The 16,297-nt window shown below is 48.2% G+C and overlaps 1 protein-coding gene across 1 annotated transcript; it reads right to left on the reverse strand.

The window, feature by feature from the left end:
• Positions 1 to 2,478: 2,478 nt before the first annotated feature.
• Positions 2,479 to 14,989, reverse strand: VTCN1 (V-set domain containing T cell activation inhibitor 1). The gene is given in 5 exon segments (XM_061988744.1): positions 2,479 to 2,624; positions 3,284 to 3,577; positions 6,833 to 7,180; positions 8,557 to 8,621; positions 14,958 to 14,989. Coding segments are annotated over 5 exon segments (885 nt in total).
• Positions 14,990 to 16,297: the final 1,308 nt, after the last annotated feature.

Consider the following 16,297-nt stretch of genomic DNA (forward strand, 5'->3'; position numbering starts at 1 on the left):
CAGAGTCGTGGTAATAAATCCCAGAACTCTATGGACATTGGTTTGCAGCTTAAACAGGGGCCTGAACGGTACATGGGGCTGTTAACAAGGACAGCAATGAGCTGTGATACAGATTCACAACGTGCTCCAGGCTTGCCCCACTCTGCCTGATGAGGAAGAGGATGACTGCACTGGCATGTGAAAGATCACCGTGTGAAGAGATTCCTCTCCCATCTGCTTGCAGTGATGAGCAAGTGTTCTGCACTCACTTTTGGCAAAACAACATCCACGTGCTTCATCTTGTTCTGTAGGCCATTAAATCCCACACACAAATTGCTTTCCCGCCTTCTTTGGCATGTTGTGCCAGCAGCACGATTGAAGGGCAACTCTGCTTTGGGTTTTGTTTTCTCAGTATTTCCCCCTTGCTTTTCCCTCTTCCCACTTAGTCTGAGTCCAAGATTAAACTTCAGGCACCGGGTTTATTGGGCACGTGTGAAGCACCTTCCCTCTCAAGGCCTGATGGCCACTTCTGAGACCAAGGCCTGAGAGCTACAAGACCAGATTAGATGCCACCATTTAACAAATGCCCTCAGGGTCCATCTTAAAACAAGCCAAGTCAGCTTAAAGCAAAGGTCTGCACAAGTTTTGCTGGGAAAGTCTTTTTTTCTGTATCTGCTTTCTGCAAAATGGTAAAGATTTTGCTAAAGCTTACACCCTCCCCAAGAGAATGAAACAAAACCCCATCCAAACCCAAAATAAACTGTCCCAGCCTGAGGAAAGTGTTGACTCTAAGTGATTATAACAGGAAAAGATCAAAATCTGATTGAACTAAAAGTAGTGCTGTAACATGAATAACATGAGTAACAGGCACTGCTACCGAAATAGGTCACAATAGAAATAGGAACAACAGAGACTTGTTTAAAAACAAAAAAGGCAAATTTGTGTCTGTAGTTGTAACTATGTTGAATAACTGCCCTTACTTGTGAATTTGAACTTTCCACTAGTACCTTACTACTCTCCCTCTTCCCTCCTTACATATGTTGGTCTTCAGTCTGCTGCCACACTTACTACTCACCTGTTCCACCTTCATTTCACTTTACAAAGGCAATCATTAGTCCTCATGTAAGAAGTTAGGCACGCTCTTTGCCTTTCCTGGGTTGAAAATGCAACACAGTCCAAGCCTGTTATTTCTGTTTTCTAGCCCATTGCTGTTTTGCCAATCACAACATCTTTTTTCAGAAGGAGAGTCTGAGTCTAGTCTTTTGAGAATAGATTAACAGTCTCTCTTATTTTTAGTTTTATTAGTGCATTCACAGAATCACAAAGCAAGAGCTGGATGAATCAAACCTGAGGGGAATTAAGATTTGCTCGCTTTTAGTGGTCCGAGTTTGAAAGGCCAGTTCTCATATGTATTGCAGGAAACTCTTTTCCTGTTTGTCTCTGAGCTTCTGCCCTTGATGAGAGTTCTGGTCACTAGGTTATTTTTTCAGACAAAAGAACACATCTTGTTCCTGTGATCAGAGGTTTTCCCTTTATTTATGCAGTTCTCCTTATGGCATGCCTTGCTCTCAGAAGCCAAAATAAGTATCCTGTTGTTGGCATGGGTAAGAAATAATAAGAGAAATCAACTGGCTTCATATCTGGGCTACCACGTGCCCTGGAACTGGGAGTAGGTCCTAAAAGCTTTCAGCCCAAGAGAGAGGAAAGCCTGAATCATGTCCTGCTGTCAGGGTAGCTGTAGTAACTTCTGTGGAAAGACAGAGATGATATTCCTTTTAGTTGATTTCCTGCAGCTCTCCATCACCAGCTTCCCTCTAGAGTCTACCACCCAAAGGCAAAGCTGATGAAAACTAAAAGCAGTTGTCCTGTCTTTTGACTGCCACAGCACTTCTTATTCCAGCTCCAGGTGGGACCGCTCAGGCTGGCAGCTCCCTCTAGCTCTCTTCAAAGTGTCTGCAATACGTACTATTTACTGAAGATACTGCACTGTGCAGTGGGGTTGTCAGAGTAAACTGGGTGCAAACAAAGCTTGTACTGCAGCAGGCCTCATGAGGAAGGAGAAGAAAAGTCCACACTGCCTTGCAGCCAAGATCTGTAGCCAAGGTTCAGAAGGTGTTTGGAGCAGCAAGCAAGATGCCTGTCTTTTGGTTCAGAGAGAAGGTTGAGAAAGGAGGGAAAAGAGAACGTGGGAATCAATGAGAGTAACAGTTGATAGTGTGAGACAGGAGTCTAATGTTGCAGAAAGGGATGGGAGAAGCCATCAGGGAGCCTGTGGGAGGGACAAGACATGCATCCCACCTAATGCTGGGGATGGGGAAAGTATGGGCATGGGGAAAGACGTGTCCTCCCATTCTGCCAGGCTTGAGATAGCTCTACTGCTGTAACCAAACACAGCAAGAGGATATACAAATACTTATTCCAAACACATATGCTTACGAGTTTTGCTTTCCAAGCTTACCTCCAGATCCAGCAGTGTTTCTGATATATTTTATAGAAGCTTTACATTGACAGCAGATACAGAGGAAGCAGAAGCATCCAGTGACAGGCTGGAAGGGAGGAGGATGCTGCCTCAGCATTCAGGTTCACCAGCTGCAAGTCAGTCTCCCTTGTAATGCTGAAATCTGTAGCAGAAGACTAATGAGAGGCTACCAGAATGGGGAACACAGCAGGGAAGGCAAAACAAGTGTGTGTATTTATTCCTCCCCATTTTTCTGACTATTGAAAGACAGACTCTGCCTCTTGTGCTGCTATGAAGCCCTTACTGCAGAAAAGCTACAACCCTTCTGGTGTAGAACAGGAAGAGAGATCCAGGCTGTTTGGAAAGTTTGCTTTCCTGTGAATAAGGTGGTCTTTTAAATAGAGGGGGTGGGCTGGAATCAGATTGGTTGTTATTAGTAACAGCTAAAAAGGCCTGCTGGTTTAGTACACAAAAGGGATCTAAGCTGAACTGGCTAAAGAAAGTGTAAGAAGTTGGAGGTTTTTGTCAGCGGTTTGCTTTTGGCTAACACTCAAAGGAATGTGTTCTTTTGAAGTGTGTCCTTCCTTCCTTTCCCTTCCCTGGCATTTCTGTCTCTGTGCCAAGGAAGCAATTGTTACCAGGAAAATCATCTGAAGCAGAAGCACACAGAGTCTTTCATTCATCCCAGGGACACAGAGGGAGGTGCTTGGATTAGCCACTGAAGGATTTCCCTTCCTTGACTGACTTAGGTGCTGCTGGAACACCTCCCCCCAGAGCACACAGGCAGTTTCAACTCTCTTCTTCCCTTTCCCACACCCATGGTCTCTGGGCAATGTTCAACTCTACCTGTCACTGTGATGTTCCCCATGGCCCTGGCAATGCTGTTTTCAATCACACAGGTGTAGGTGGCGTTAGCAGTGATGTTGTGCAGGACGGACACCACTCTCAGCGTGAGGTTCTCGGCGTTGAGCTCATAGCTGGTGCTGCCCATGCGAGGCAGGCACTGCCCGGCATCGCTGTGGACTGTCCAGTGCACAGTGGGCCGAGGGAACCAGCGCGGTGCCTCACACTGCAGCGTGTCCCCACTGCTGCTGCCGCCGCTGCCGCTGCTCTCCACCCGCACCTCGGCTGTGCTGAAGGCTTTGGGAGGGGAAAACGGGCAGGCAGTCAGAAAAAGGCAAAGGGCTACGAGCTGGACAAGAAATACACAACTGCATCTGCCAGTCAGTCACAGAATCATAGAATGATTGGGGTTGAAAGGTACCTCTAGAGATCATCCAGTCCACCTTGATCAAGTCACACAGGAACATGTCCAGATAGGTTTGGAAACCTCCAGAGAAGGAGACTCCACACCCTGCCTGGGCAGCCTGTGCCAGGGCTCCCTCACCTGATCAGGAAAGATGGTTTTCCTTGTGTTTAAGTGGAGATTTTAGTGTTCCAGCTTTTGTTGATTACCCCTTGTCCCGTCACTGGGCACTACAGCAAAAAGTGCCACCCCATCATCTTGACATGCACCATCCATAATACTTGTAAGTATTATCGAGGTTCCCCCACCAATCCCCTCTTCTCCAGAATAAACAGCCCCAATTCCTGTAGCCTTTCCTCATAAGACAGATGCTCCAGTCCCCTGATCCCAGGTATTTATAGCCTACTTGCTGCTTATCATCGCAGCACCATCCGTAGCCAAATCAAACACAGAGTCAGAGCAAGATGTGTACTGGTTAGGCTGCAGAGGGATGACTAGAGGGGATCTAAAAACTCCTAGGGTAAGGCAGGTCCAGTTTGACAAGATCTGCCAAGGTCATCACATAGCTTTAGCATCTTTAAATGATTCTGCTTAGCAGTTAGGAGCTGGGTCCTGGTCTCAAAAACTAAGGATTTGCCACCAAGCTTCCAGAAGAGACTGGACCCAGGACATGGCCCAGCTTCCCCAGGAAGGAACCTTGGCTGGCACAACTCTCTCCATCTCTGCTGAAGACATGGGGCAGCTGCTTTTCTTGGTAGGGAGAGGCACTGCAGAAATGATTGCTGCTGTCAGAGACAAGGGGAAGGTGACTTACCCTCTCCACTGACTGAGAAGGGAGCCTGACCAGCACCTATGGCTTTGTTATGTGACTGACACTAAACAGGGCTGCAGCTCCATCAGCACCTGCTGGGGCTGAGGGTAGCCTAAGGTGTGGCATGAGCTGCAGGATTCATGCCAACATCCCTGGATTAAATGCAGCATTTAAAGCCTATTGCAAAGTCAGCCATGGTTTAAAACCAAGACCATCTCCAGTAAAACTTTTGTTAGCCTTTGTCTCGGATATATTCATTGTGTTTCCTACATCACATATCTGAAGAGAAACAAGAGTTTCTCACGAGAGCAGAGTTCACCAATTACAACGAAAATACAACCTAATGCAGCATTTCATGTGTTCTCTCAAATGCCTTTTGTGTATGTCTTTAAACATCAGATCAATCACCACAAAAGCAGGCTGGTTCACAGATTTTCAAGGAGGGATAGAAGACCAAGTCCCCAGAGGACTGGAGCATGCCTCAGACATGAGCCAAAGCCCTCTGGCCTCGCTGTTACCCACTATAGCCCCAAGCAGTTCCTGCACCCTTGCCACCATTGCAGGGTAAGGGCCTGTGAGCCCAGCAGCTTGTCTGGGTTTTTTTCCCCTACTGTTTGAGGAAGTGCTTCACATAGCAACAGGGCAGAAAACATGCTTTCTGTAAGAAATGAGAGACTGTGAAACAACACTGGTCAGATATTCCTATGACATCAACCCTCATATTGCCTTTCTGTCCCAGGATGGGTTCCCCATGAGTGACACGGGCAAGCGTCTGCGTCTCCAAGACATGTCACAAGCTTCTACACAGAAACTAGTGCCCACATGCTGATGCTTTAGCTCTTGTTGGGCCAGAGGAGGAGACTGACCTTGCAGAGAAGCAGTCTGTCTCATTCAAGAGCTCTGCAGGTTACCACTGTCCTTACACAATTGGCCTGAAGTACAGAGGATCTCCCGGTGCTGCTGGTGTGACTGACCTCACCACCAATGCAAGTTACCCATCCTAAAATTTCCTTGACTTGGAGAAGCCTGATGGCTTTTCCTTTCTCAGCTTGAGCTTTTGGGCTCAAGGGGTCAAGCAATATACTGAGATCGCAAGGATGCCATCAACGGCCAGACAGAGAAACACCAGGACTACCTGCCTGTGCAGACTCATGTTACCTGTATTGCATAGCCAGTTGCAACCCACGGCAGTTTCACTAGAAAGACCAAGAGGTGACAGAAACAGGTGAACTGCTTCCAGGTTCAGTGATAGTCTGTTGCTTTCTGCCAGTGGTGAACACAATGACCAGGCGTAGAGGGTTCAGAAGAATTAAGCCGCCACAAGTGAAAATTCGTCTGTGTCTGTGCATGTTTTGATGTTGATTCATGACAAGGTGAACAATTAACTCTGGGAAATATGTAATGCTTCAAATAAGTATGATATGAACAGTTTAGTGCTTTTGTAGTTGTTTTTTAAAACTGAATACATTAGAAAAATGGGGGAAAAGAAAGATAGCCTACAATTTTTACTATGCAGCACCTCTCCTGTCTGGAGATGTCCCTTAATTCTAGAGAGAAAAAGCTATCATTTTATCTTTAACGGGTATAAGATTTTGATAAGATTAATTCGCTACTCCTATTTTAGGAGCTCTTTGTCATCAGTGAAGTGCTGGTAGACTACATGAACAAGTCTCATGAGGAGTTACTGGGGGAGCTGGGTGTGTTTAACCTGCAGAAAAGGAGGCTGAGAGGAGATATGATCACTCTCTGCAACTACCTGAAAGGGGGTTGTAGTGAGGCGAGTCAGTCGCTTCTCCCAAGTAACAAGTGCTAGGACAGGAGGAAACGGCCTCAAATTGTGCTAGGGGAGGTTTAGATTGGAGATTAGGAAGAACTTTTTCACTGAGAGGGTTGTTAATTATTGGAACAGGCTGCCCAGGGAGCTGGTCGAGTCATCATCCCTGGAGATATTTAAAAGACACATAGATGAAGTGCTGAGGGACATGGTTTAGTGATGGGCTTGGCAGTGTGGGGTTAGTGGTTGGACACGTTGATCTTAAAGGTCTTTTCCAACCAAAATGATTCTATGTGGTAAACAGAAGGAAAAAGAGAGAACTGAGAATATTAAAACAATAATCTTTCCTGGAACAAGGATGTGGAAAGAGCGAGTAAGGCCATAAACACATCTGGAAAAGCCAAAAAAAACCCAACCCTACTCAGGAATTCAGGGCCTGATGGTGGCTGCTGGAGGAGTGTGCTCTGCTCACACAGCCTCTAGCATCAGTGTGACTGTGGATGGGTCTGACAGAGCACGTTAGCCCATATTTCAGAGCAGAGTTTTCTCTCTCATAGCCCTCACCTCCTGTCCTGTACCGTAGCACTGCTGCTCCGCTGCCTCTGCGTGTGGTGACAGAGCACTGGTAGGTGCCAGCATCCGAGAGCTGCACGTCCCTCAGCTCCAGGGAAGCGTTGCCACCGATCACCTGGTCTGCAAACACGGCTGTGCGGCCCTGAAATGATGCATCTTGCTCTTCCAGGTGGTCATTCCCACCTTTAAACTCATGAACCAGCCTGGCAACTCCCACCTTGGACCACTGGATCACTATGCTGCCCATCTGGATGTCAGGTTCAAACGTGCAGCCCAAGACGCTGCGCTGGCCGATGTTCCCCAGAGATGTCAGCGCTGTCACGCCGATGGAGCGTTTTCCTGCAAGGAGAAGGCAAGGCAATGTGACAAGGCATGAGGTGGTGAGCACAGAGAAGGTCCAGACCTCTCTGGATCTCACATGCACCAGCCCTGAGGCTGAGCAGGCACCAGGATGTCACAAGGACACTGGTAACAGCTACCAGTGCTGCTAGCAGAGGTCAAATCCTATGCCTTATATACCAAGATAGAGCACAGGAGCATTTCTTTACTGGGGAGCGTGCTTCAAAAATTAGCCCCTCTTATTTGTTGAGAAGACTTTGCACGGTGTTTTCTTGCTCACTTATATGTATCAGGGACTTTTCTCTTTACAGGCCAGAAGAGTGTGATTTTTGTGTCTTCTCTTGGTCAGGATCTCCCTTTATGCAATATAAATGTGTTTGCAAGGTGTAAAGTTGTCTGAGATATAAAAAGCTGCTCTTTCTTCCTTACTGGAATCTAAACCATTTTCTTATGTTTAAGAAAAATTAACATTTCTCTTCCCTGAGGACAGAGATCACTTCTCAAATTGAATCCTTACCAACAGGACTGAGAATTAACTGCTTCCTGGAGCCAGGTCATCTTTACAGAGCAGACTTTCTCTATGCATCCTCACTCAGCACGTCCTGAGGAGGTTTCGTTTTGTCCAACACTAAGGCAACATATTTTTGTCATCTCTTCGGGAGCAAGGGAATGTCCCCCATGCTGGCAGATGCTGTCCAACTTTGCAATACCATCATCTCCTCCTATCTGGCACTTTTTGTACGTGTCAGTTTAGGGCTCCAAGCCTAAGGAAATTTCAGCTAACAGCACTACATCTTAGGTGGCTCAGGCTATACTTACTGACCTGTTGCCTCAGCTGGTTTCGCATAGAGCAACAGGTGGAGTTGAACATTTCAGTTACCAACACACTGGATAACTAAATAAGCCCTCAAACAATGAAAGGCCTTCATTTCTGCTGTGAAAGCTTAAGTCAGAAACTCACTTCCTCGGGCAAAACAGAGCTGCCTCATGCACAGCCACTGCTGCAGCCTGGGGCCAGCCCCCTGACAAGTTTCTGTAGAAATTAAGAGCCAACATAGATTTGCTTACTCAGCATTGAGTGCCAAGTGCTGGTGCCTCCTTGCATGAGTCAATCTCTGTGTTATTTAAAAACGACAAGAGCTCAGAATCTCCAAAGAGAGCACAGCTCCTTGGGGTTTAATGCCACAGAACTGAAGTCACCTGTGCAGTCTTAATTCAGCTCTCTGGTCCGTAAGCTTTATAAAGCAAGAACTTCATTAAAGGGTTGTAGGTAGCACTTTCACTCAAGATTGCACAGGCATGGAATGGAGATACAGAGGCAGGGAGGAAATTCATTGCCCTACCAGTAACAGCAAGAAATCTGAGCAGCCACATACCTGAGACACCAAACCCGATGATCAGGGTAATCCCTGCAGCCAGGATGATGATGACTGTAGTCATACTATTTGGGGAAAAAAAGGAAAGGACAACATTTGACACCAAACTGGGAGGACTGGCTGATTCCCCAGAAGGCTGTGCTGCCATTCAGCTGGATCTCGACCGGCTTGAGAGTTGGGCAGAGAGGAACCTCATGAGGTTCAACAAGGACAAGTGCAGAGTCCTGCAGCTGGGAAGGAACAACCCCATGCACCAGTACAGGCTGGGCATGGACCTGCTGGAGAGCAGCTCTGCAGAGAGAGACCTGGGAGTGCTGATTGATAATAAGCTAAACACAAGCCAGCAATGTGCCCTCGTAGCCAAGAAGGCCAATGGCATTCTGGGATGCATCAAGAGTGTGGCCAGCAGGTCGAGGGAGGTTCTGTTCCCCCTCTACTCTGCCCTGGTGAGGCCTCATCTGGAGTCCTGTGTCCAGTTCTGGGCTCCTCAGCTCAAGAGGGACAGAGAACTTCTGAAGAGAGTCCAGCTCAGGGCCACCAAGATGATCAGGGGACTGGAACATCTTTCATACGAGGAAAGGTTGCAGGAAATAGGGCTGTTTAGTCTGGAGAAGAGGAGATTGAGAGGGGATCTTATTAATATTTACAAATATCTAAAGAGTGGGTGCCAGGAGGTTGGGACATCCCTTTTTTCTACAGTAGCTATCAACAGGACAAGGGGTAATGGGATGAAGCTGGAACACAAAATGTTTCATTTAAACATAAGGAAAAACTATTTCACTGTTCAGGTGAGGGAGCCCTGGCACAGGCTGCCCAGAGGGGCTGCCCAGAGTCTCCTTCTCTGGAGGCTTCCAAATCTACCTGGACGCATTCCTGTGTGACTTGATCTAGGTGGACCTGCTTTGTCAGGAGGTTTAGACTGGATGATCTCTATAGGTCCCTTCCAACTCCTACCATTCTATTATTCTATGAATACTGTGCTGCCCACTTCCTCCACATCCTACATTTCCAGTACACATCTGCAGAGCTGCCTGCAGGAAGGAGGTCCAGGTGAGTAAGACACAGAACAAGGTGGACCAGTGAAGCACATGATCACAGTACTGATGAACATTCAGGTGAGCACTTGTCATCAAAAGTAGGGGACCATGTGGCAATAGGAGAGAAGACTCAGCCTTTGCCTTAGGGAGAAGGCAGTGGGTCCTAGAGGAGGATGCCTATCTCTGCATCCTCCAGTGCATGTGAGCTGGGAAGTCCCTGTTGGCATTTGCAAGGGACCAGCTGCTCAAAGTGGTGAGAAGAGCATTGAGACAGGCCCCTGATGCCAGGAGACACCAGGTACGAGCCACAGAGCAGGTAGGAGGGGACTGGAAACTGGGCTAGGTCTGTGAGCTGATTGTATTTCAGATGCTGTGTGCACAGATGACTATAGGGCTGTTAAAGAGAAACTGAAGAGGAGAGGACCTCTTGCCAAGCCACATAGGCAGAGGAGGTGACATGCACAGCTTAAGTCTTGTCAACTGCAACCCACCTCCATGCCGGCCCCAGCTTGCACAAAGCATGACCATGTGCAGGCTTCCACTGCAGTCGATGGAGCTGGGCATTTTTCATGTGGGCTAGGGGGTTGTGGCAGTGCCCTCAGCTCCCAACAAAGCAAGCCCTGAAGCAGCTATCCACAAAAACTTATGGGTACACCATAAGCAAGCAGCCCACATGCTCATATCCAACAGCCTCACAGGTGTGGTGGGCTCAGCCCTGCAGAGAAAGCTGGAACATAAAAAGTTCCACTTAAACATAAGAAAAAACTATTTCACTGTTCAGGTGATGGAGCCCTGGCACAGGCTGCCCAGAGGGGTTGTGGAGTCTCCTTCCCTGGAGGTCTTCAAGACCTGCCTGGACATTTTCCTATGTGACCTGATCTAGGTGAACTTGCTTCTGCAGGGGGGTTGGACTAGATGATCCTTAAAGGTCCCTTTCAACCCCTACCATTCTATGATTCTCTGATTCTATGGTCAGAGGAGAAGCGCACAGAGCTCACAGGGGTCTTCCTTCCCAAGCCCATCAAGGCAGTGAAGGGAGCTGTGCTGCAGGAGGCACAAGCACCAACAGTGGCCACTGCATCAGCCACTGGGGCTGCCGGCCCAGGGCTTGTTTTGCCTTTTGTTCACTGAAACTCCTGAGCTGCTACTTCTCCTCTCATCTCCAGGCAGGACCAGGCTGTAAGCTGTCACAGCCTTCCTGCCCACACAAAAACAGCTGCTTAGTCTCAGCAGCATTGGCTGGCTCTCAGTATGCATATTCTCAACACGCCAACACACCACCCAGCCTCCCCTATGAGAGCCCGTCAGTGTCCATACAACAACAAACTTGCACAATCCTGCTTCAGTCACTGCAGATGCCTCAATCACAGGGCTGATAGGGAGCTCCTGGGAGTTGAATACCATGAACAAACTCCTCTTGCAGGGAGCAGCAGGGAAGGCAGAAAGGGGAGATGGGTTGAAGGAGGGGATAGAGGGGAGGGGAGATGCTGCAAAAGTCTTGTTTGCCCTCCTGCTGTATCCCTTTCATCCTCATCCTTAAAGCCAGTGGGAAGTTGTCTGAGGAAGCTCCATCTGCACATGCTAGTATGCTCAGGAGAAGAGATCAGAACTGTGTATTTCCCCACAAGTGTGCAATAACTCCATACAAATGTTCATTTGAGTCCATACATAAGCCCCTTCCTGACTCAAAGCCCGCAGAGCTGGGAGTTGTCACACACTTGGCTTCCTCCCCATTCTCATCAGCTTTCACCCTTGACCAGGGTGTACAGTAGTTCTCTGCTTGCCCCATCCTGGTGCCCAGTAGCTGTGGTCACAGCTGACCCTATCCAGGAGAAAAGTGATGGATCTCTTCCAGCCTCAGGCACTGGGCAGCTGGGGACCCATCACCAGCCACCACATTCCCTGGGGCCCTGTGGGATGGCGACTTCATTTATTGGCTCACATGGATTCTGCACCCTGACAGCTCCCAGCAAAGGCTTGTCATGTCCCACGGGGCTTAACCTTGAGTCACTCAGGGGCTTGGTCAGACTCACCGTGGGACAATCTTGTTCTTCCTTATACCAGGGCAGATATAAACCCTCTTTAATATGCTGAATAACAGCTACCTCTTTGAGGAGCTCCATCGATTTCTACAGAGCTGATCCTCGAGCAAGATAGTTGCTATAAACTCAGCCAAGGTTGTCACGACCAGCATCAGCTCCCATGCCTGGGAAGCACAGAGGAAGCAGCAGCCACGTTTGGCTGTCACATAGCAGCTGTGACTCAATTTCACCCCTCTAGATTAAAATCCTTGTTCCCAAGAGCAGGAAGGGAAGAAACTGCTGGGAACTGAGGGATGCTGCCAGTAGGTTAGAGGTAATTTCATCAGTCAGTGCCAGAGCAGGTATGGCAGACAACAAGGTGCTATCCTGTGCCATCCCTGAACACTTCAGATGCTACCATATTTGCCTCCGGTCCTTGAAAGGACTCTCTGGCCTGAACACTTCTGCCTTAGCACTGTGTTTGGCAAAACCATCCTCAGCTCACTCACAAAACAGCAAAAAATGGGCCAGCATCAATACTTTTGTTTCCCACTGGCACCACCTGCCACCATAGCTTTGCATCCAGAGATGTGCTTCCCATCCCTCGTTCAAGGCAGCAGCAGGGGTGACAGAAAAGAGCTCTCGTGTGTTACAGAGAGGATGGTGATTTTGAGTATGTGGATGCCACTGCCCACTTCAACACTTCGTGCCAGGTACAAGGAGAAACTAGGCCCTTTGGAGTTTCCTCTGCAGAAACTATGAGAAGGACCACAAGGGCCTTAAAAACATTTGCCCATGAGGCTCTCGTGCGTGTCGACTAGGCCCGGAGCATGGGGCGAATGACAGGCAGCGGCAACCCAGCCATGTGCTGGCTGACAGCAGCTGTGTTTCACAACAGTCCAGTCTGGCAGTTCAAGTGAAAAGCCATTTTCTGTGCGTCAGCACCCCTCATACTCCCACGTGCTCCAGAGGCATGGAAACAGGCTGACACAGACAGCTGGGGCCCTGACATGGCCCTCAGCTCCCAGTGCTGCTTCAGCAGCCACTTCATGCATCCCACTCTCTTTTTTCTGTTCCTGATCAGCCAAATAGAATTTGGCATGAAACTCATTTATTCCCCATCTGAACCCTGCCCAGCACAGCCTGGGGACAGAGAGAGGCTCGCAGCCCTGTTGAGACAGGCACCAGAGGCTTAATCCTCTTGATCTCTAGATCTGCTCAGTGTAAGCTTTCCCTTGGGAATGGGCTTAGAGGTGTGAGGATCAAAAAAAGATAGATTAAGAGATGGAAGGTCCCTTGTCTTCCTCTTCATATTAAAGCCTACTGTGGAAAAGAAATAGCATAGCAGGGGTATCTCAAAAGGAAACATTTTCCACTCCAATGTCCAGCTAAAGATTGCAAAGTTCAACTTCAGCACTTCAGTTTTTTTTTTTTTAGGGTTTTGTTTGGTTGTTGTGGTTTTTTAATTTGTTTTGGGTTTATTCCTGAAACCAGTAGAAACCTCCCACTGCTCCCCTGAAGCTTCCTGGAAAATTCAGCCCCCTCTCTAGGCTATTGCTGTATTTCAAGATTATCTCAAAGAGGTCAATATCCTTGAAGAAGCCCACTGCTTCCAGAATCCTGCTGTGGTCTGGCTGGGCAGGCAGAATTGCTGGTAGAGCCAGAGGACAGTTCTCAGAGCAGCAAGGGGTAAGTGTGCATTTTTTCACACCCATCAGTTATTGCATTTCCCTGACAAGAGCCAGCTGGGCTGCCTCTTGATAATAACAGAGCTGGTTACTACCATGCATTCCAGACACATGAAGAATATGATGTCCATTGAATATTCACACCGTGTTACATGATGTCTGCTAGTAATCTCACTTTTGTCAGTGACAAGATGCAGGTAATTGTAGAATCACAGAATGGTCAGGGGCGGAAGAGACTTCTATAGGTCATCTAGACCAACCCCCCACTAAAGCTGGTTCACTTTGATCAGGTCACATAGGAATGTGTCCAGGTGGGTATTTAGTTCTTCCTTGACACTCCATGCGAGAAAGCTGGAGCACAGCTCATGTGTGAGAGGTCTCTTCTGTTCATACATGGACTGTCCTTCTCCCCACTGCTGTTCAGCTTGGGTGGAACGCATACTAGTAAGACCTGAAACTTTTTTGACAGAAAAAACACAAGCAGTGATGTTTCACACACCTCACTGGAGCCTCTGACTCCATCCAGCCTGGTAAAGTCTCACCTGAGATGAAGAGACACAGCTCGTTGGTGGTTCCGTTCAAGCACTCAGGTTTAGGTGCAAGCTTGGTCCACATTCATCAGAGGCTGAAGCAAGTTTGTCCCTTTACCCATCACACGAGGTTATTTTCAACTCATCGGGAGGTAAGGATGTCAGGTAGATATTGTTATTACCTTTCACACAATACTTCTTTTTCTCACTGTAGGTCATCAGGACTCAGTCAATAGCTCCAAAGGAAACAGGCCCATTGAAATGAGAGGCACAAACCAGCTTTCATATCTTCCCAGCTCTTACTCCTGATCCACATAGCAAGGAGACTCACTGTAGGACAGCTTCTGCCTTTCTCTTCACAGCACACTGATGGAGTGGAAACATAAGCGACTTTCTGAAGGCCAGCCAATGGAACAGGGAGTCTTCCTCAAGCCATTAATATCCCAAACTACAACAGCAGGAACGCAAAGCCTTTCTTGAGCCGTTGGTACTCCGACCTACCACAGCATCCAAGCCTGTGGCAGCATATTCTAGCCATGCAGTTTCCAGGACACTCATCTCCATCCTGACTACAGTTAATACTCTGCACATGGGTGTCTGACAGCTACGTGGCCTTACTGATTGTACAAAAGAAACCCTACCAGTATTTAAGTAGCTTTGGTGAGTGCACTATAGAGTCAAACTGCAAATTGCTGCTGTCTTGAAAGCTCATGGCAACAGGGTGATGTAGTTGAGGAGTCATAGAATCATAGAATAGTAGGGGTTGGAAGGGACCTTTAGAGATCATCTAGTCTAATCTCCCTGCAGAAGCAGGTCCACCTAGATCAGGTCACATAGGAACATGTCCAGGCAGGTCTTGAAGACCTCCAAAGAAGGAGACTCCACAACCCCTCTGGGCAGACTGTTCCACTGCTCCATCAACCTCAGTGGAAGGAAAGGACTCATGTGAAGGAAAGGACTGCTCTGTCACCCTCAGTGGAACAGGCTGCCCAGAGGGGTTGTGGAGTCTCCTTCCTTGGAGGTCTTCCAGACCCACTTGGACATGTTCCTATGCGACCTGATCTAGGTCAAAAAATGCAATTCCCTCCCTCCTCTCTCCCAAAGCAGATGCAGATAATACCATACCTCCAGAAAATGACCTGGCCTTGGGATGCCATGGCCACGGCACCTACGAAGACAAGCCAACCACCGGGTGCCCAAGGTCCCACACTGTTCAGCACAGTCCTTTTCCTTCACATGATGTATTCTCCTGGGGCTGCCCTGCTTAAATAACTGAACTCAGCTAAGGAGTGGTGAGCCCAAGCAGTGAACTGAGGAATGAGGAAGCAGTGAGCACCTCATCTTACCTCTACTGGGGCAGTCAAAAGCAAGGAGGCCTGGTTAGTGACTGTGGCAGCAGGAGAGATCTCCTACACCATCGAGTAAAGAAACATGTTGGATTTAAAACAAAGAACAACACATCTCATGGTTTGGTAGCCGGCTAATCCTGGGGTCAGAGTGCAGATCCTCAGCTAAACCACCACTGATAGATTATGTTATATCCAGGACTAGCTCAGGCATCCTTGCTAAAATCTCCCATTACACTGCTGACACTGAGCAGAGACGTCCCATTTGTGGGTCCCCCTCCCGGCCCCACTGGCAATGAGTGCCTTCCCCTGCCTCTCCGTGCTGCGTAAGAGGCTCCTCCAGGCTCAGTCAGAGCCACACAGGTTGAGCCAGTGGTCTCTTTTCCGACTGCTGTTTTCTTCCACTCACCTCCTCCAGACCAAACTCCTTCTCCTCCCCAAGGCCAGTTTCTGCTGCTCTCAGATCTGCTATTACAAGTAGACATTTACACTGCATGTAAAAGAAAGAAACTGGCACAGACCCTGCAGACCCTTTCCCCTGTGATTGGTCTCACTAGAGGCTGGAGACCAGGTGAGCATCTCTCAGGCAAAAGAGATTGAGAAGGTAAAGAGATTGTGAAAGGGCAGAGAAGGAAAGGCAGCTCACACCACAGTGCACAGTTTCCTGAAGGAGAACCTGTGTATCCTGTCATCTACATCTGGACTGTGTTCCAGGGAGGATAGGAAAAGGGGAATTTTTGACAGCCCATAGCCATCTCCAGCAAGCCTGGGATGGTTAGTAGGAGTGGATAGCTTCCCCATGCAGAGATGAGGATGCCTGGAGGAACTGGGAACAATCCAGCACCTAACGAAACCCAAAGTTGTATTGCAGGAGGTTGGACTAGATGATCTTTCGAGGTCCCTTGCAACCCTTAACACTCTGTGATTTTGTGACTCTAGAGACACCTTACATGGAGTCTTCCAGGCTACGGGGCCTCTCCTAGGTCTTCCAGTGTTTTCTCCTTGCTGTGTTTTTCCTTCTAGCCACACTTTGGTTTACCCATCTAGTGAGTAAGTTCTCCTTTTCTTGCCTCCCAAAGGCCCTCCTCATGTTCACTCCCACTTTTTATCTTTTTTTCC

The sequence above is a fragment of the Colius striatus genome, chromosome 1 (assembly GCF_028858725.1).
Source record: "Colius striatus isolate bColStr4 chromosome 1, bColStr4.1.hap1, whole genome shotgun sequence".
Taxonomy (NCBI): Eukaryota; Metazoa; Chordata; class Aves; order Coliiformes; family Coliidae; genus Colius; species Colius striatus.